Genomic DNA, 22,131 nt, shown 5'->3' on the forward strand with positions numbered 1-22,131 from the left:
CACTCCATCCCCCTCTTTCACCCCATCCCCTCCATCACCCCATCCCGCTTCACCACTCCCCCTCCTTCACTCCACCCCTCTCCTTCACTCCATCCTCCTCCTTCGCCCCATCCCCGTCATCAACCCCCACCCCCTTCACTCCCAGCCCCCTCTTCATACCCCTCCTTAACCCCCTCCCCTCTCCTTCACCCCTTCAACTCCCATCCCCCTCCATCAACCCCTATTTCCCCTTCACTCTGATCCTCTCATTCAACTCTCCTCCTCCTCCCCTTACAGCCCCATTCCCCTCCCACTGAACAGCGAGTTTTCTGGGACTGTGTAGCACCTACGCAGCTCAGTCACCCGCTTTCTCACTCACCACTCACTCACTCACCACTCACACAATCACCCACCCACTCACACAATCACCCACCCACTCACACAATTACCCACCCACTCACACAATCACCCACCCATTCACACAATCACCCACCCACTCACACAATTACCCACCCACTCACACAATCACCCACCCACTCACACAATTACCCACCCACTCACACAATCACCCACCCATTCACACAATCACCCACCCACTCACACAATCACCCACCCACTCACACAATTACCCACCCACTCACACAATCACCCACCCATTCACACAATCACCCACCCACTCACACAATCACCCACCCACTCACACAATCACCCACCCATTCACACAATCACTCACCCACTCACACAATCACCCACCCACTCACATAATCACCCACCCACTCACACAATCACCCACCCACTCACACAATCACCCACCCACTCACACAATCACCCACCCACTCACACAATCACCCACCCACTCACATAATCACCCACCCACTCACACAATCACCCACCCACTCACACAATCACCCACCCACTCACACAATCACCCACCCACTCACACAATCACCCACCCACTCACACAATCACCCACTCACTCACACAATCACCCACTCACTCACTCACTCACTCACAGAATCACCCACCCACTCACACAATCACCCACTCACTCACTCACCCACTCACTCACACAATCACCCACCCACTCACACAATCACCCACCCACTCACACAATCACCCACCCACTCACACAATCACCCACCCACTCACACAATCACCCACCCATTCACACAATCACCCACCCACTCACACAATCACCCACCCACTCACACAATCACCCACCCACTCACACAATCACCCACCCACTCACACAATCACCCACCCACTCACACAATCACCCACCCACTCACACAATCACCCACCCACTCACACAATCACCCACCCACTCACACAATCACCCACTCACTCACACAATCACCCACTCACTCACTCACTCACTCACACAATCACCCACCCACTCACACAATCACCCACTCACTCACTCACCCACTCACTCACACAATCACCCACCCACTCACACAATCACCCACCCACTCACACAATCACCCACCCACTCACACAATCACCCACCCACTCACACAATCACCCACCCACTCACACAATCACCCACCCACTCACACAATCACCCACTCACTCACACAATCACCCACTCACTCACTCACTCACTCACACAATCACCCACCCACTCACACAATCACCCACCCACTCACACAATCACCCACCTACTCACACAGTCACTCACTCACACAATCACTCACTCACTCACACAATCACTCACTCACTCGCACAATCACCCACTCACTCACTCACACACCCACTCACTCACACAGTCACTCATTCACTCACACAATCACCCACCCACTCACACAGTCACTCACTCACACAATCACTTACTCACTCACACAATCACTCACTCACTCGCACAATCACCCACTCACTCACTCACACACCCACTCACTCACACAGTCACTCACTCACTCACACAATCACTCACTCACTCACACAATCACCCACTCACTCACTCACTCACACACCCACTCGCACAATCACCCACTCACTCACACAGTCACTCATTCACCACTCAATCACCCACTCACACAATCACTCACTCACTCACACACTCACCCACTCACTCACACAGTCACTCACCCACTCACACAATCACCCACTCACCACTCAATCACCCACTCACTCACTCACACACCCACTCACTCACACACTCACCCACTCACACACTCACCCACTCACTCACTCACGCACTCAATCACCCACTCACACAATCACCCACCCACTCACACACTCACCCACTCACTCACGCACTCAATCACCCACTCACACAATCACCCACCCACTCACACAATCACCCACTCACCACTCAATCACCCACTCACTCACACACTCACCCACTCACTCACACAGTCACTCACCCACTCACACAATCACCCACTCACTCACACACTCACCCACTCACTCACTCACCCACTCACACAATCACCCACTCACTCACACAATCACCCACTCACTCACACAATCACCCACTCACTCACACAATCACCCACTCACTCACACACACACCCACTCACTCACACACACACCCACTCACACACACTCACCCACTCACACACACTCACCCACTCACACACACACCCACTCACACACTCACCCACTCACACACACTCACCCACTCACACACTCACCCACTCACACACTCACCCACTCACACACTCACCCACTCACTCACTCACCCACTCACCACACACTCACCCACTCACTCACTCACACAATCCGCCACTGCCCCAACACTGCCCAACCCGCAAGCCTGGATTAGCATCAGAACGGTGTTATTATAGAGCCATACAGCCAAGCAGGAGGCCCTTCAGCCTTCTGTACTGGCTCTTGGACAGATCAAACCCGGAATGAGAACCATCGCGACATTCAGATAGCGGACGGGGTTTTTCTTCTGGTTGTTAACCAGTAGTCAGGAGTGGAAGAAAGTTGTTTGAGCAAAGCGGGGGAGGGGATGAATAAACGTGAAGCTCTGTGACAAAGTGGGTGGCGGGAGAGGTTAAACGATAATAGGGATGATAATAGGTGTGAGGGAAAAAAAAGAGATTTTCTTTTTCTTTTAATCTTTCCTGGGGTGTGGGTGTCACCAGCTGGGCCAGCATTTGTTGCCCATTCCCTAATTGCCCTTGAGGGACCCGATCCGCCATTTAAGAGTCAACCGCCATTGCTGTAGGTCAGTCATAGAATCCCTACAGAGCAGAAGGAGGCCATTCGGCCTATCAAGTCTGCACCGACCCGCCGAAAGAGCACCCTACCTAGGCCCATTGCCCCGCCCTATCGCCATAACCCCACCCAACCTGCACATCTTCAGACACTGAGGGCAATTTATCACGGCCAATCCACCTCACCTGCACATCTTGAAAATGAAATGAAATGAAAATCGCTTATTGTCACGAGTAGGCTTCAATGAAGTTACTGTGAAAAGCCCCTAGTCGCCACATTCCGGCGCCTGTCCGGGGAGGCTGGTACGGGAGGCTGGTACATCTTTGGACTGTGGGAGGAAACCGGAGCACCCGGAGGAAACCCACGCAGACACGGGGAGGACGTGCGGACTCCGCACAGTCACCCGAGGCTGGATTTGAACCCGGGTCCCGGGCGCTGTGAGGCCGCAGTGCTAACCACTGTGCTACCGTGCCGCCATTATTCTTCAGAATAATACTGTGGGGGTTTTCACATCCCTCTGTTGAGTACGGGGGTGTGTGTGGGAATAGGAACCAGCACCCCCCCCCCCCATAATCCTCCCACACTCATCCCCAATCCCAGGCGTCCGACCCCTCCCACTCTGGGTTTCCATGATGACTACACCTCCCCTTCCCCCAAGAGCCTCAGATCCGTACCCTTTCCTGCCCCCCCCCCCCTCCCCCCCCCCCTCCCCACACACACACACGGGAATAGGCAAGAGGCTACAGAGTTGAATTTGGGGTCGGGATTGTAGAATGGATAATGAGGATGTTTGTCTGCCATTTAGGATTAGAGGCAGATAGTGAGCTGTGAATCTATTTCCCTGATTGGACCATCAGGACACAAGGGAACTGTGGGAGGATTTCGAGATGAACTTTGACTTCGTACCGAACACAGTGTTTACATCACAACGCCCGGTGAACAAACACTGGATTGAAAATCTAACACTCACTCTGATTCTGGAATTGAGAAAGATCTATCTTGAAATCGGACTGAGAGTTTCTGATCTCTGTGAACATCTGTGCGACTGAAATTGTAGAAAACATCCAGGTTAAATCCACAAACAAAATACACACCCCGTCTGCCCAAATCACACACCCCTGTCTGCCCGTCACACACCCCTCCCCCCCCCGTCTGCCCATCACACATCCCCCCGTCTGCCCATCACACCCCCCTGTCTGCCCATCACACACCCCTCCCCCCCCGTCTGCCCAAATCACACCCCCCTGTCTGCCCATCACCCCCCCCCCCCGTCTGCCCATCACCCCCCCATCTGCCCATCACACCCCCGTCTGCCCATCACCCCCCCATCTGCACATCACACCCCGTCTGCCCATCACCCCCCCGTCTGCCCATCACCCCCCCGCCTGCCCATCACCCCCCCATCTGCCCATCACATACCCCCCCATCTGCCCATCACATCCCCGTCTGCCCATCACACCCCCGTCTGCCCATCACACCCCTGTCTGCCCATCACCCCCCGTCTGCCCATCACTCCCCCGTCTGCCCATCACACACCCCCCGTCTACCCATCATCCCCCCGTCTGCCCATCACACCCCCCCCCGTCTGCCCATCACCCCCCCGTCTGCCCATCACCCCCCCGTCTGCCCATCACACCCCCGTCTGCCCATCACCCCCCCGTCTGCCCATCACCCCCCCGTCTGCCCATCACCTCCCCCCTCCCGTCTGCCCATCACCCCCCCCCGTCTGCCCATCACCCCCCCCGTCTGCCCATCACCCCGCCCCGTCTGCCCATCACCCCCCGTCTACCCATCACCCCCCCGTCTGCCCATCACACACACCCCCGTCTGCCCATCACCCCCCCGTCTGCCCATCACACCCCCGTCTGCCCATCACCCCCCTGTCTGCACATCACACCCCCCCCGTCTCCCCATCACCCCCCCCGTCTGCCCATCCCGGGGGTGTGTGTGATGGGCAGATGGGGGTGTATGTGATGGGCAGACAGGGTGGTGTAGAACATAGAACATAGAACGATACAGCGCAGTACAGGCCCTTCGGCCCTCAATGTTGCACCGACATGGAAAAAACTAAAGGCCATCTAACCTACACTATGCCCTTATCATCCATATGCTTATCCAATAAACTTTTAAATGCCCTCAATGTTGGCGCGTTCACTACTGTTGCAGGTAGGGCATTCCACGGCCTCACCACTCTTTGCGTAAAAAACCCACCTCTGACCTCTGTCCTATATCTATTACCCCTCAATTTAAGGCTATGTCCCCTCGTGCTAGCCACCTCCATCCGCGGGAGAAGGCTCTCGCTGTCCACCCTATCTAACCCTCTGATCATTTTGTATGCCTCTATTAGGTCACCTCTTAACCTTCTTCTCTCTAACGAAAACAACCTCAAGTCCATCAGCCTTTCCTCATAAGATTTTCCCTCCATACCAGGCAACATCCTGGTAAATCTCCTCTGCACCCGTTCCAAAGCTTCCACGTCCTTCCTATAATGAGGCGACCAGAACTGTACGCAATACTCCAAATGCGGCCGTACTAGAGTTTTGTACAACTGCAACATGACCTCATGGCTCCGGAACTCAATCCCTCTACCAATAAAGGCCAACACACCATAGGCCTTCTTCACAACCCTATCAACCTGGGTGGTAACTTTCAGGGATCTATGTACATGGACACCGAGATCGCTCTGCTCATCCACACTACCAAGAATTTTACCATTAGCCAAATATTCCTTATTCCTGTTATTCTTTCCAAAGTGAATCACCTCACACTTCTCCACATTAAACTCCATTTGCCACCTCTCAGCCCAGCTCTGCAGCTTATCTATGTCCCTCTGTAACCTGCAACATCCTTCCGCACTGTCTATAACTCCACCGACTTTAGTGTCGTCTGCAAATTTACTTACCCATCCTTCTGCGCCCTCCTCTAGGTCATTTATAAAAATGACAAACAGCAACGGCCCCAGAACAGATCCTTGTGGTACGCCACTCGTAACTGAACTCCATTCTGAACATTTCCCATCAACCACCACTCTCTGTCTTCTTTCAACTAGCCAACTTCTGATCCACATCTCTAAATCACCCTCAATCCCCAGCCTCCGTATTTTCTGCAATAGCCGATCGTGGGGAACCTTATCAAACGCTTTACTGAAATCCATATACACCACATCAACTGCTCTACACTCGTCCACCTGTTCAGTCACCTTCTCAAAGAACTTGATAAGGTTTGTGAGGCATGACCTACCCTTCACAAAACCATGCTGACTATCCCTAATCATATTATTCCTATCTAGATGATTATAAATCGTATCTTTTATAATCCTCTCCAAGACTTTACCCACCACAGACGTTAGGCTCACCGGCCTATAGTTACCGGGGTTATCTCTACTCCCCTTCTTGAACAAAGAGACCACATTTGCTATCCTCCAGTCCTCTGGCACTATTCCTGTAGCCAATGATGACCTAAAAATCAAAGCCAAAGGCTCAGCAATCTCTTCCCTGGCTTCCCAGAGAATCCTAGGATAAATCCCATCAGGCCCCGGGGACTTATCTATTTCCACCTTGTCCAGAATTGCCAACACTTCTTCCCTACGCACCTCAATGCCATCTATTCTAATAGCCTGGGTCTCAGCATTCTCCTCCACAATATTATCTTTTTCCTGAGTGAATACTGACGAAAAGTATTCATTTAGTATCTCGCTTATCTCCTCAGCCTCCACACACAACTTCCCACCACTGTGATGGGCAGACGGGGGGGATGATGGGCAGACAGGGTGGTGTGATGGGCAGACGGGGAGGTGTGATGGGCAGACGGGGGGATGATGGGCAGACGGGGGGATGATGGGCAGACGGGGGGGATGATGGGCAGACGGGGAGGTGTGATGGGCAGACGGGGGGTGTGATAGGCAGACGGGGAGGTGTGATGGGCAGACGGGGGGGATGATGGGCAGACAGGGTGTGATGGGCAGACGGGGAGGTGTGATGGGCAGACGGGGGGGCTGATAGGCAGACGGGGGTGGTGTGATGGGCAGACGGGGGGGTGATGGGCAGACGGGGGGGGATGATGGGCAGACGGGGTGGTGTGATGGGCAGACGGGGGGGTGATGGGCAGACGGGGGGGATGATGGGCAGACAGGGGGGGTGTGATGGGCAGACGGGGGGGTGTGATGGGCAGACGGGGGGGTGATGGGCAGACGGGGAGGGTGATGGGCAGACGGGGAGGTGTGATGGGCAGACGGGGGGGATGATGGGCAGACGGCGGGGATGATGGGCAGACGGGGGGTGTGATGGGCAGACGGGGGGGATGATGGGCAGACGGGGGATGATGGGCAGACGGGGAGGTGTGATAGAACATAGAACAGTACAGCACAGAACAGGCCCTTCAGCCCTCAATGTTGTGCCGAGCAATGATCACCCTACTCAAACCCACATATCCACCCTATACCCGTAACCCAACAACCCCCCCCCTTAACCTTACTTTTATTAGCACACTACGGGCAATTTAGCATGGCCAATCCACCTAACCCGCACATCTTTGGACTGTGGGAGGAAACCGGAGCACCCGGAGGAAACCCACGCACACACGGGGAGGACGTGCAGACTCCACACAGACAGTGACCCAGCCGGGAATCGAACCTGGGACCCTGGAGCTGTGAAGCATTTATGCTAACCACCATGCTACCCTGCTGCCCAGGTCTGCCCATGGGCAGACGGGGGGGGTGATGGGCAGACGGGAGGGATGATGGGCAGACGGGGAGGTGTGATGGGCAGACGGGGGGAATGATGGGCAGACGGGGAGGTGTGATGGGCAGACGGGGGGGTGTGATGGGCAGACGGGGGGGGTGTGATGGGCAGACGGGGAGGTGTGATGGGCAGACGGGGGGTGTGATGGGCAGACGGGGGGGATGATGGGCAGACGGGGGATGATGGGCAGACGGGGAGGTGTGATGGGCAGACGGGGGGGATGATGGTCAGACGGGGGGGATGATGGGCTGACGGGGAGGTGTGATGGGCAGACGGGGGGTGTGATGGGCAGACGGGGGGGTGTGATGGGCAGACGAGGGGAGGGTGTGATGGGCAGACAGGGAGGTGTGATGGGCAGACGGGGAGGTGTGATGGGCAGACGGGGAGGTGTGATGGGCAGACGGGGGGTGTGATGGGCAGACGGGGGTGTGTGATGGGCAGACGAGGGGAGGGTGTGATGGGCAGACGGGGAGGTGTGATGGGCAGACGGGGGGGGATGATGGGCAGACGGGGGGGATGATGGGCTGACGGGGAGGTGTGATGGGCAGACGGGGAGGTGTGATGGGCAGACGGGGGGGATGATGGGCAGACGGAGGGGATGATGGACAGACGGGGGGGGGGGGGGTGATGCGCAGACGGGGGGGGATGATGGGTGGACGGGGGGGATGATGGGCAGATGAGGAGGTTGATGGCAGACGGAATCAGAAAACAGTAGAAGAAATAGGCAGAGTCAGCATGGATTTATGATGGCAAAATCGTGCGTGACAAATCTACTGGAATTCTTTGAGGATATAATTTGTAGAGTTGATGAGGGGGAGTCAGTGGATGTGATTTATTTGGAATTCCAGGCGACTTTAGACAAAGTCCCGCATAAGAGATCAGCGTGTAAAATTATAGTGTATGGGGTTAGGGGTAGTGTATTGAGGTGAATAGAATGCTAGTTGACAGACAAGAAACAAAGAGTAGGAATTAAATGTTTTTCAAATTGGCATGAAGTGACTAGTGGGGTACTGTAGGGATCGGTGCTGGGACCCCAGCTACTCACAATATATATTAATGATTTAGATGCAGGAACAAAAGTAATATCTCCAAATTTGCAGATGACACCAAGCTGGGTGGGAGGATGAGCTGTGAGGAGGATTCAGAGATCCTACAGTGTGATTTGGACAAGGTGAGTGAGTGGGTAAATGAATGGCAGACGCAGTATAATCTGGATAAATGTGAGGTTACCCACTTTGGGAGCTAAAACGAGAATGGAAACTATTACCTGAATGGCCATAAATTAGGAGAGGGGAATCATAGAATCATAGAATTTACAGTGCAGAAGGAGGCTACAATTGCCCATCGAGTCTGCGCCAGCCCTTGGAAAGAGCACCCTACCCAAGCCCACACGATCACCCTATCCCCGTAACCCAGTAACCCCATCTAACCTTTTTGGACACTAAGGGCAATTTATCCTGGCCAATCCACCTAACCTGCACATCTTTGGACTGTGGGAGGAAACCGGAGCACCCGGAGGAAACCCACGCACACACGGGGAGGACGTGCACACTCCGCACAGACAGTGACCCAAGCCGGGAACCGAACCTGGGACCCTGGAGCTGTGAAGCAACTGTGCCAACCACTACACTAACATGCATGGAATTTGCAATGAGGCCTGGGTGTCCTCATTAACCATTCGCTGAAGGTAAACATGCAGGTGCAGCAGGCGGTAAAGAAGGCGGTAAATGGTATGTTGGCCTTCATAGCGAGATGATTGGAGTACAGGAGCAGGGATGTCTTGCTGCAATGATACAGGGCTTTGGTGAGGCCACACCTGGAATATTGGGCACAATTCTCCCAAAGGGAGACAAAAAGCCGACGTCGGAGGTCGCTCCTCGCCCCCTATTCTCCCCCCCCCCCCCCCCCCGGCAGGGGGCTAGGAGGTTCTGACAGAGATCAGGGCCTCACGGTAGCATGGTGGTTAGCATCAATGCTTCACAGCTCCAGGGTCCCAGGTTCGATTCCCGGCTGGGTCACTGTCTGTGTGGAGTCTGCACGTCCTCCCCGTGTGTGCGTGGGTTTCCTCCGGGTGCTCCGGTTTCCTCCCACAGTCCAAAGATGTGCGGGTTAGGTGGATTGGCCATGCTAAATTGCCCGTAGTGTAAGGTTAATGGGGAGATTGTTGGGTTACGGGTATACAGGTTACGTGGGTTTAAGTAGGGTGATCATTGCTCGGCACAACATCGAGGGCCGAAGGGCCTGTTCTGTGCTGTACTGTTCTATGTTCTATGAATTTAATGATCCTCCATTATCATAATGAATAGCGGAGCAGGCTCGAAGGGACAATTGGCCACCTCCTGCTCCTATTTTCCAGGTTTCTATGATTAATCTAAACCTATTTGCAGAAAAGATTGGAATTTAAATAATGTCCGTGTTCGGGGCCAACAGTGTATAAATATAGTGGAACGAAAGGGAAAATGCTGGAAAATCTCAGCAAGTCTGGCAGCATCTGTAGGGAGAGAAAAGAGTTAACGTTTCCAGTCCGATGACTCTTTGTCAAAGCTAACAGACAGAGAAAGTGGGAAATCTCAGAGATTTACAAGAGGTTCCATTTGGGTTCGTCGAGTGGGAGCCGAGCCTGGGGGCGACAGACCTTATCATCAACTTAACGTAGAATGGTGACCTTTGTGCTCAAGTCTCTTGGGTGGACAATAATAATAATCTTTATTAGTCTCACAAGTCGGCTTACATTGACACTGCAATGAGGTTATTGTGAAAATCCCCTCGACACATTCCGGCGCCTGTTCGGGTACACAGAGGGAGAATTCAGAATGTCCAATTCACCCGAACAGCACGTCTTTCGGGACTTGTGGGAGGAAACCGGAGCACCCGGAGGAAACCCACGCAGACACGGGGAGAACGTGCAGACTCCGTGCAGACGGTGACCCAAACCGGGAATCGAACCCAGTACCCTGGTGCTGTGAGGCAGCAGTGCTAACCACACAATGAGGGTGGTACTCACTGAGCACAGGTTTAACTATGATGATACCCATGGTCCACCTGAATCAATAAGTGAGAGCATTACCAATGAACTGTTTAATGTGTCCAGTCCAAACATTTTGGAGAAATTCGAAGTGCTTCCACGTGGCGGGGTCTACTCCAGATCTGATTTCCTGCAATTTAATCTCTAACTTGTGAACCAAACATTGATCTTATTTGGGGATTTGAAGAGGAAATTGAAGTTAGGTTTTTGCAATCAGTTGATTAGAGAATGAACAGACTGAAACGTTTGTTGGATCATTTGATTTTTCTTTGGCCCTGCTACCTGTATGGGAGGTGTGTCAGAAATTACATGAGGATTAACTCTAATCTTCACCCCAGCCTTAAATCTAAACCCAGCCCTAACCTAATTCCTGGCCCTAACCCTAACCCAAACCTTAACCCCAGCCCTAACACTAAACCTAACTCGAACTTTACCTCCACCCCTAACCTAACCCCAACCCCAGCACTAACCCTAACCCTAAACCCAGCCCGAATCCTAACCTTAACCCAAGCCTTAACTCTAAGCTTAAACCCAGCCCTATCCCAGACCATGATGCCAGCTCCAACCCTAGTCCAAACCCTAGTCTCAACTCTAGCCCTAATTCAAACTCTAACCTTAGTCCTACCCTAAACCCTAAACCCGAACCCGTAATTCTACTCCCAACCCTTGCCCTAGCCCTGGAGATAACCTTAGCCCAAACCCTAATTCTAGCCCTATCCCTAGCCCTAATTGTAACACTAATTCTCACCCTAAACTGAGTCCTCGGCCTAATCGTAACACTTATTTTAGCCTTAACCCGAGCCTGAGGTCTAATTGTGACACTTATTCTTGCCCGAACCCAAGCCCTCGGCCTAAGCTCCAGGCCAAACTCTCCCCTTCAGTTCAACTGGAGGCAGCGAGATCTCCTGCACAGGAGAAGGTGCAACAGCAGAGTCCACTGCATTAGGAAAGACTATGATGGAGGTGTCAAAATGATGCGGGGACAGGACAGGGTAGACAGGGAGAAACAGTTCTCACTGGCAGAGGGGGTCAAAGGGTGATTGGGAAAGGACATTTTCCCAGAGCGAGTGGTCAGGATCTGAGTGGTGATAGCTCAGAGTGGCTGGAGTCAGATTCAATCGAAGTTTTCGAGACGGAATTCGCGAATTATCTGAAGCGAAAAACATTGCAGATCTGCGGAGTAAAAGTGAGAGAGTGGAACTTGCTGAGTTGGCCTTGCAGAGAGCTGGCACAGAGACAATGGGCCGAATGGCCTCCCTCTGTGATATAACCATTCTATAATGCCTCGGATAGGACAGAGATGTCTGCTGCTTATACTTCACAAAAACACCGCATCCTTTTGAAAATATATAAGTAGCTGATATCATGTGTGGTGATCCACTGTGTAATTGTGTGTGTGCCTGTATTAGGGGATGTACAGCAGTACCAGTACTACAGGTTTGCCGGTAGCCCCTGCCGGCTAGCTCCGCCCACAAGGAGCCATATAAATATGCATGAATTCTCCTGAGCAGCCATTTTACCAGCTGCAGTCGGAGGATAAACATCTAACTGTAATAAAGCCTCTATTGTACCCATTCGTGTCTTTAGTACAATTGATAGCGCATCATCATGAAAACATAAAGATCTTAAAAATTATTGTTAATTAACACTTACTGTTGTACTTCATTTGCGAGAGCTCAATTTTTAAATCTGTGTGTGAGCTGCTCATTTCACTGAACATCTGTGTAACTGGAACAGAAACAGAGTTAGACACTCACCTTGTGAATGCTTTGAAATCTGAATTCAGGCAAAGATTAAAATGTATCACAATTGAAAAAACACTGAACCATAACCCACTTTGAAAAGCACTCAGATACTGCTCAACTTTGTTGGTGTCTCATATCCGATTGGTGAATATAATGTAAAATATTATAACATCCAATAAAAATATCTGATTGGTGAACAAAGCTCTTCTTCTCTGTCTTCACCCCATTCCCTCCATGTTACCCTCGCTACCTCTCCTCTCTCCTTCCCTTACACCTCCCCCTGTTTCTCCCATTCATAGCTGAAACGCTCCACCCAGGTAACATCCTGGTGAATCTCCTCTGCACCCTCTCTAATGCAATCACATCCTTCCTATGGTGTGCTGATCAGAACTGCACACAGTACACTAGCTGTGGCCTAACCAGCGTTTTATACAGCTCTGTCAGAACCTCCCTGCTCTTAAAGACAAGTATCCCATATGCGTGAGTACGGCCTCAACCGGGATCTTGGATTCATTTCTCACTACATTTAACGTCCCCACCATCTGGCCTGGGCTTGCAAAATCCTACCAACTGTCCTGGCTTGAGACGATTCACACCTTTTTAAACTTGTGATTATTCCTCACTCCAGTCGTGCCGTCTGGACCTGTAAAGGCTTAATTACCTGCAAAGACTCGCATTGAAAGTATAATCTTGCATCATTAGCTTTGTCTATATAAGCTGCGTTTTTATATTTACAAGAGCATCATTTATATAGCACCTTTAACATACTGAAATTCCCCAAGGCACTCCATAGGAACATTGTAAATCAAAGTATGACACCTTGACATGAGGAGACGCCAGGATAGAACATAGAACAGTACAGCACAGAACAGGCCTTTCGGCCCTCGATGTTGTGCCGAGCCATGATCACCCCTCTCAAACCCACGTATCCACCCTATATCAGTAACACAACAACCCCCCCCCCCCTTAGCCTTACTTTTATTAGGACACTACAGGCAATTTAGCATGGCCAATCCACCTAACCCGCACATCTTTGGACTGTGGGAGGAAACCGGAGCACCCGGAGGAAACCCACGCACACATGGGGGAGGACGTGCAGACTCCGCACAGACAGTGACCCAGCCGGGAATCGAACCTGGGACCCTGGAGCTGTGAAGCATTTATGCTAACCACCATGCTACTCTGCTACCCCTGCTGACCGAAAGCTCGGTCAAAGAGATAGAGTGCTCTTCCGGAACGTTCCTACAGACCCGATGGGCTGAATGGCCTCTTTCTCCCTTTATTCTGTTTTCTGTATCTGATTTGACATTGAATTCATTAGTAATCACAGGAAATTATGCAGAACAACATGGAATATTCACGTAGCAGCGGGTCATTCGGCTCAGAACGTCCCTACTAAATTTCCATCTTCTAAAACGGCACTTGTTCAAAGAATAAAGAATAGTACAGAACAGGAACAGGCCCTTCGGCCCTCCAAGCCTGCGCCGACCATGCTGCCCGACTAACCTAAAATTTCTATACTTCTGGGGTCCGTATCCCTCTATTCCCATCCTATTCATGTATTTGTCAAGACTCCCCTTAAACATCACTATCGTCCCTGCTTCCACCACCTCCTCCGGCAGGGGGTTTCCAGGCACCCACTACCCTCTGTGTAAAAAAACTTCCCTCGCACATTTCCTCTAAACTTTGCCCCTCATACCTTAAACCTATGCCCCCCCAGTAATTGACTCTTCCACCCTGGGGAAAAAGCCTCTGACTATCCACTCTGTCCATGCCCCTCGTAATCTTGTATATCTCAGGTCGTCCTTCAACCTCCGTCGTTTTAGTGAGAACAAACCGAGTTTATCCAACCTCTCCTCGTAGCTAATGTCCTCCATACCAGGCAACACCCTGGTAAACCTCCTCTGTTCGCTCTCCACAAAGACTCCACGTCCTTCTGGTTGTGTGGCGACCAGTTGTTCAGTCCCTGCGTTTCTCGTTAACGGCGCTCCAATCTGATTGGTTAACGAGGCACACAGGTGCTTGTCCTGCAGAGGAGGCTGGGCCACAACACTTACTTGTGTTCTTCATCTGGGAAACGTCGAGCTTTAAGTTAGCTTCTAGATGTCTGACATCCGCCACCATCTGTGTAACTGAAATGGAAGCAAAACTTTAACTCTCATTCAGCAATATTTTGTCCTTCCCCCATCTCTCTGTTTTTATCCATTTTGTCTGTTGGTAACATTGATCGGGTTACGTGAATCTGTCGGCTAATTCATAGAAATTAAATTAGTTCTGGAAAAAGAAGGAACTGGAGTCCATCTGTCTTCAAGATGGGTTCATTCACAAACGTCAGTAATAATCTTTATTAGTGTCACAAGTAGACTTGCATTAACACTGCGTTGAAGTTACTGTGAAAATCCCTGAGTGACCACATTCCGGCCCCTGTTCGGGTACACGGAGGGAGAATTCAGAATGTCAAATTCACCTAACAGTACAACATAAGTGTGGGCCACGATGCAGTTCTGTGGTAAACCACTGTTACACCTGTATTAGGTGATGTAAGGTAGGACCTGCACTACAGGTTCGCCTGTAGCCCCTGCCTGCTGGCTCCGCCCAGTAGGAGGAGTATAAATATGCGTGTCCTCTATTCAGCAGCCATTTCGCCAGCTGCTGTGGGAGGCTACACATCTTACTGCAATAAAGCCTCAGTTGTATCCAACCTGAGTCTTTGTACAATTGATCGTGCATCGAGTTCCTCACTACACAGGTTAAAACCAATTCTTAGATCTGTGCCCACAGCTTTCCTTAATTAATCAGCAGCTCTTAATCACAACTAGAGCATGCCCTCAATTGTCACAATATTTGCAACGTTAACCTGTAGTCAGAAGGTCATTTGGAAGCAATTTCATGACTCAGAGTAGAGCTTTCAAAGCTTTTTTTCATCCCGGGACCCACCAAGGTTGGTGGAGTGGCAGATAGTGTTGAGGATTGTCAGAGGATACAGCAGGGCATAGATAGTTTGGAGACTTGGGCACAGAACTGACAAATGGGGTTTAATCCAGACAAATGTGAGGTAATGCATTTTGGTAGGTCGAACAGAGAGGGGAAATATACCATAAATGGCAAAACTCTTGGGAATATAGAAAGTCAGAGAGATCTGGGCGATCAGGTCCACAGATCTTTGAAAGTGGCAACACAAGTGGACAAGTTAGTCAAGAAAGCATACGGAATGCTTGCCTTCATTCGATGGGGCATCGAGTATAAAAACTGGCAAGTCATGCTACAGTTGTTTAGAACCTTGGTATGGCCGCACTTGGAATATTAACAACATAAGAACATAAGAACTGGGAGCAGGAGTCGGCCACCTGGCCCCTCGAGCCTGCTCCGCCATTCAATGAGATCATGGCTGATCTTTTGTGGACTCAGCTCCACTTTCCGGCCCGAACACCATAACCTTTAATCCCTTTGTTCTTCAAAAAACTATCTATCTTTATCTTAAAAACATTTAATGTAGCAGCCTCAACTGCTTCACTGGGCAAGGAATTCCATAGATTCACAACCCTTTGGGTGAAGAAGTTCCTCCTAAACTCAGTCCTAAATCTACTTCCCTCATTTTGAGGCTATGTCCCCTAGTTCTGCTTTCACCCGCCAGTGGAAACAATCTGCCCGCATCTATCCTATCTATTCCCTTCATAATTTTAAATGTTTCTATTAGATACCCCCTCCCGTATCCTTCTAAATTCCAAGTACAGTCCCAGTCTACTCAACCTCTCCTCATAATCCAACCCCTTCAGCTCTGGGATTAACCTAGTGAATCTCCTCTGCACACCCTCCAGCGCCAGTACATCCTTTCTCAGAGACCAAAACTGAACACAATACTCCAAGTGTGGCCTCAGTAACACCTTATACAATTGCAACATAACCTCCCTAGTCTTAAACTCCATCCCTCTAACAATGAAGGACAAAATTCCATTTGCCTTTGTAATCACCTAGTGCACCTGTAAACCAACTTTCTGTGACTCATGCACTAGCACACCCAGCTCTCTCTGCACAGCAGCATGCTTTAATATTTTATTGTTTAAATAATAATCCCGTTTGCTGTTATTCCTACCAAAATGGATAACCTCACATTTGTCAACATTGTATTCCATCTGCCAGACCCTAGCCCATTCACTTAACCTATCCAAATCCCTCTGCAGACTTCGAGTATCCTCTGCACTTTTCACTTTACTACTCATCTTAGTGTCGTCTGCAAACTTGGACACATTGCCCTTGGTCCCCAACTCCAAATCATCTATGTAGATTGTGAACAATTGTGGGCCCAACACGGATCCCTGAGGGACACCACTAGCTACTGATTGCCAACCAGAGAAACACCCATTTATCCCCACTCTTTGCTTTCTATTAATTAACCAATCCTCTATCCATGCTACTACTTTACCCTTAATGCCATGCATCTTTATCTGATGCAGCAACCTTTTGTGTGGCACTTTGTCAAAAGCTTTCTGGAAATCCAGATATACCACATCCATTGGCTCCCCATTATCTACTGCACTGGTAATGTCCTCAAAAAATTCCACTAAATTAGTTAGGCACAACCTGCCCTTTATGAACCCATGCTGCGTCTGCCCAATGGGACAATTTCCATCCAGATGCCTCTCTATGTCTTCCTTGGTGATAGATTCCAGCATCTTCCCTACTACCGAAGTTAAGCTCACTGGCCTATAATTACCCGGTCTCTGCCTACCTCCTTTTTTAAACAGTGGCGTCACGTTTGCTAATTTCCAATCTGCCGGGACCACCCCAGAGTCTAGTAAATTTTGGTAAATTATCACTAGGGCATTTGCAATTTCCCTAGCCATCTCTTTTAGCACTCTGGGATGCATTCCAATATTGGGCACAATTCTGGTTGCCAAACTAACAGAAGGATGTGGAGGCTTTGGAGAGGGTGCAGAGGAGGTTTACCAGGATGTTGCCTGGTCTGGAGGGTGTTAGCTATGTGGAGAGGCTGAATAGACTCGGACTGTTTTCATCAGAAAGACGGAGGTTGAGGGGTGACCTGATAGAGATCTACAAGATTATGAGGGGCACGGATAGAGTGGATGGGCAGGCGCTCTTTCCCAGGGTGGAGGGGTCAGTCACCAATGAGCATAGGTTTAAGGTCCATGGGGCAAAGTTTAGAGGAGATGTGCGAGGTAGGATTTTTACACAGAGGGTGGTGAGTGCCTGGAACGTGTTGCCAGGGAAGGTTGTGGAAGCAGATACATTAACGACGTTCAAAAGGCATCTTGACAAACACATGGATAGGATGGGTATAGAGGGACACGGCACAAGGAAGTGCTGAGGGATTTGGCCAAGCTTGGTATCATGACCGGTACCGGCTTGGAGGGCCGAATGGCCTTTTCCTGTGCTGTATTGTTCTTTGTTCTGCCAACGAGCCAACCTTCGGGACCCACGCCAGCCGACCTTCATGGCCCATGCTGGCCGATCTTTGGGACCCATGGCGACCAACCTTCGTGACGCACACCACGTTCATTTACCTTTAATATGAAATGGGAGCCAGCTTGGTCCTCACAAACTCACTCCAATCAGGTTCACAGGGGAAGAGGGCAATGAGCATATCAGGTGCAGACTTCAGCCGGTTCCTTTGTGCTGTCTTCATCTTTGTGAGAATGGAAAATCCAACCACGCACAGGAGGCTCATCATGAAGGGTACAAGCAACAAAATGCTTGTTTTACTCAGCATTGGAAATTCGAGGGCGATACTATTCCAGAATACCTCATGGGCTTTTGGTGTGTTTTCAATGTGCTGGTGCAGGTCAGGTACAGCAGGGCAGCCTTTTATTCGGAGTCAGCTGAAAGTTGATAACGACTCTGGGGTCTCAACCTCAAGAGGAATCTTTCACCCACCACTTCTTTTCAAAATCAGAAACATCTCCTCTCATTTGCCAGTACTTCCTTGCTGATCATAGAATTTACAGTGCAGAAGGAGGCCATTCGGCCCATCCGGTCTGCACCGGCCCTTGGAAAGAGCACCCTACACAAGCCCACACCTCCACCCCACCCTCGCAACCACACCCAACCCTTTTGGACACTAAGCATGGCCAATCCACCTAACCTGCATATCGTTGGACTGTGGAGCTCCCGGAGGAAACCCACGCAGACACGGGGAGAACATGCAGACTCCACACAGACAGTGACCCAAGGTGGGAATCGAACCTGGGGCCCCGGAGCTGTGAAGCGACAGTGCTAACCACTGTGCTACCGTGCCGTCCGATAACACATATGTGCTTTGCATCATTACTTGCACTGGCACAACTAACAAAACCCTACCTCAAGTAATCATCTTTATACAGCTTTGTTCCCAAGTTAAGTTTCTTCTTTGGAGGCTGTAAACCAAGAGGCCTTGGAGCTCTGTACAGAGCTAACACCAGCACTGCTCTGGACTCTCCTGAAAAGCTCTCTCCAGCAGATTCCGATGTGAGATCCTGGCCCTATTTGTGTCTCTGCCTGCTTCTTTCTTGTAAGAAAACAATTCCTCTAACAATCTTCTTGCCTTGCTTTCCAACAGCTAGAAAATGGAAGAAGGCTTCTCTGTGATTTGGCACCAAAATCACATACATACAGTGCGCTTGACATCAAATGTGCGTGCAGGTCATGTGACCGGCTCTCTGCTGCCACTTCTGGCCGGAAGACAGCGTGCAACCTCAATTCCTTCTCATCAGAAAGGTAGCAGCAGCCACCATTCCCAATAAAAATTCCGGTCGTGGCACTTCTCCCGCGATCGGAAACACCGCCGGAATGCCGCGACGATCACGCGTGACCCTCCCAACACAAGCCTGTGAGCTGCAATTTGATAAAGCCTGACTCAAAGGGTGGGGTAGGGTCTTCACACATCGTTACATTTTGTTTTTACATTTATAGAATCAAAAAATTTCCAATCAGCCTCTTGTCCCTCTGGATGGACATCAAGGGCGGGATTCTGCGATCCCCCGCCGGGTCGGAGAATCCCCCCGGGGGGGGCGGCGTGATTCCCGCCCCGCCGCTCCGACGCCAGCTGCCGTATTCTCCGGCGCCAGTTTTCGGGTGGAGGTGGGGACCACGCCATGCCAATCGGGGGCCGTTGGCAGCGGCCCCCCCCCCCAGCAATTCTCCAGGCCCCGATGGGCCGAGTGGCCGTGCGTTCCTGGCCAGTCCCGCCGGCGTGAAATGTACATGTTCCATCCCGGCGGGACCTGGCTTGGAGGGTGGCTAGCGGAGTCCTCGGGGGGGGGGGGGGGGGGGGGGGGGGGTGGTGCGGGGAGATCCGGCCCCGGGGGGGGGGGCGCTGCCGGTTGGCGGGGCGCCAACCTTGCCGCCGCCGGCCTAGCCCCCGGACGTGCGGAGAATTCCGCATCTTCCGGGCGGCCCGACGCCAGAGCGGTTTGCGCCGTTCCTGGCGCTGGCGTCGGGCCGTCCCGCCAATTGCGGGAGAATCCCGGCCTAAGTCTTTAACTGGAGCTGTTTGCTTCAATCGCATTCATGGGGGATGGCAGTAAATGCCACTGAAATAAGGTCCCAACAAATGCCTTGTGGACATGGGTTCGAATCCCACCGTGGCACCTTCATATCGGGAATGGAAAGCTCGTTTCAGTAATGGCGAGAGTGAAGTCATCATCGATTGTTTCTAAACCCATCTGGCGCCGGTGCTCAACAGTAGCTCGATCCCCACCCTGTCCCATAACCCCACTTAACCTTTTGCAGCATTGCCAATCCACCAAACCTGCACAACTTTGGACTTGTGGGAGGAAACCGGAGCACCCGGAGAAAACCCACACAGACACGGGGAGAACGTGCAGACTCCACACAGTCACCCGACACTGGAATTGAACCGGGTCCCTGGCCGTGCTGCCCACTGCGCCACCGGGCTGCCCAAGCACTTTCCCTTGCCTGTGCTCCATTCAGAGCGCATCGTTCTTGGGAGAGGTTGGCTGGGTAGTCTGCACCCAAGGCTCGATCTAGCTGCTGGTTTAGCACAGTGGGCTAAACAGCTGGCTTGCCAAGCAGAACAAGGAAGCAGCGCGGGTTCAATTCCCGTACCGGCCTCCCCGAACAGGCACCGGAATGTGGTGACTAGGGGCTTTTCACAGTAACTTCATTGAAGCCAACTTGTGACAATAAGCTATCATTATTATTATCATCACTTGTTAAGAAGGCCAACATTGTCTCCCGTTCACCTCCCCAGAGAAAATCTTCAACCTCTTCAGAATACAGAAAACCATTTGAGTCGGAGAAATAAAGGATGTTCTGATACTTTGTCGGCACTTACTGTTTTTCAGCTGTGGCATTCTGCTCCTGAAATCAGACAGGGAGTTCTTTGTCTCCTCTGGTACCCTAGCAACTGAAAAAAAAAACACAATTTGGGCCTGGTGTCAGTATTTGTAGCAGAGAGTCATTATATATCTCATTTATTTTAAGAGTATGTCAACATTTTCTACTCTGTAAACTACACTGTGGTCTCTTCACTTAACCCTTGGTGTGTGCAATGGAGCTCAGAGTCTATCACATCTCCCACCTCTCTCTCTCTCCATTATCCAGCGGTTCGTGCTTCTTTTCCCCATTTTCAGATCTTTCCTGGTAAGTTATTTTGCCAAGGAAGGGGCTGTGATAACCCCCATTGGGACAACCCAATTGATCTCCCCATGGGGCTTGTGTCTCTCTGTCCTTCACCAATTCTCCTGGAAATTGCCTTTATTACTGCTGTGATGGTGGTCAGACGTCGCCAACTGCAGCAAGGCTAGCCCAGGCTGGGGCCTGCACCGGATCAACAGGCTCAACACCTGGGCAGCTGGGCCGAGGAGGGGACCAGAAGACAGCGGAGAAGGAGGCCCCAGGTGTACAGGACTCGCATGGCCCACAATGAGCTGCAGGATACCATGGGCTGGATACTCTCAGCCCGGGGCCGGGCCGGAGAATCCCCGCGACCTGGCCACGCCGCACCGACACACGATTCTGTGTTTGGCGCAGCGCCGGTCTACGCGGCCGGCCGGCCGATTCTCGGGCCAGGATGGGCCGCCACAGGTCCTGCCGACGCCGTCCACACACCCGCTGTCAGTCAGCGGGAACTCAGCGTGGAAGGGTTGGCTGGCGGCCTGTGGGGGGGAGGGGTAACCGACCCAGGGGGGGGGGAGGGGTGGGGGGGGGCCCTCCGATGCGGCCTGGCCCGCGATCGGGGCCCACCGATCGGAGGGCCAGCCTCTCTGGCTGGGGGGGGGGCTTCTTTCCTACGCGCCGGCCCCTGTGGTCCTGCGCCATATTGCGTCGGGGCCGGCGTGTTGAAGGAGGCCATTACGCATGCGCGGATCCCGCGGCGGCCAGTTCGCACCAGCATCGATAGCTGGAGCGGCGCAAATCGCTCCAGTGCCCTGCTGGCCCCCTGTAGGGGCCAGAATTAGCCCTGGCAGCGGCCCATTCACGCCATCGTAAAAGGCGACGTCGTTTACGATGGCATGGA

At 51.8% G+C, this 22,131-nt stretch overlaps 1 protein-coding gene across 1 annotated transcript in view; it reads right to left on the reverse strand.

The window, feature by feature from the left end:
• Positions 1-22,131, reverse strand: part of LOC119957044 — a 147,082-nt gene that overhangs the window by 119,730 nt on the left and 5,221 nt on the right. Inside the window, exons 2-5 of the mRNA XM_038784639.1 lie at positions 20,947-21,018; positions 14,714-14,788; positions 12,565-12,639; positions 4,118-4,192 (exon numbers count right to left, since the gene is read on the reverse strand). Coding sequence (XP_038640567.1) covers positions 4,118-4,192; positions 12,565-12,639; positions 14,714-14,788; positions 20,947-21,018 — 297 coding nt within the window. The remainder of the gene's footprint in view (positions 1-4,117; positions 4,193-12,564; positions 12,640-14,713; positions 14,789-20,946; positions 21,019-22,131) is intronic.

The sequence above is a fragment of the Scyliorhinus canicula genome, chromosome 25 (assembly GCF_902713615.1).
Source record: "Scyliorhinus canicula chromosome 25, sScyCan1.1, whole genome shotgun sequence".
Lineage (NCBI taxonomy): Eukaryota > Metazoa > Chordata > Chondrichthyes > Carcharhiniformes > Scyliorhinidae > Scyliorhinus > Scyliorhinus canicula.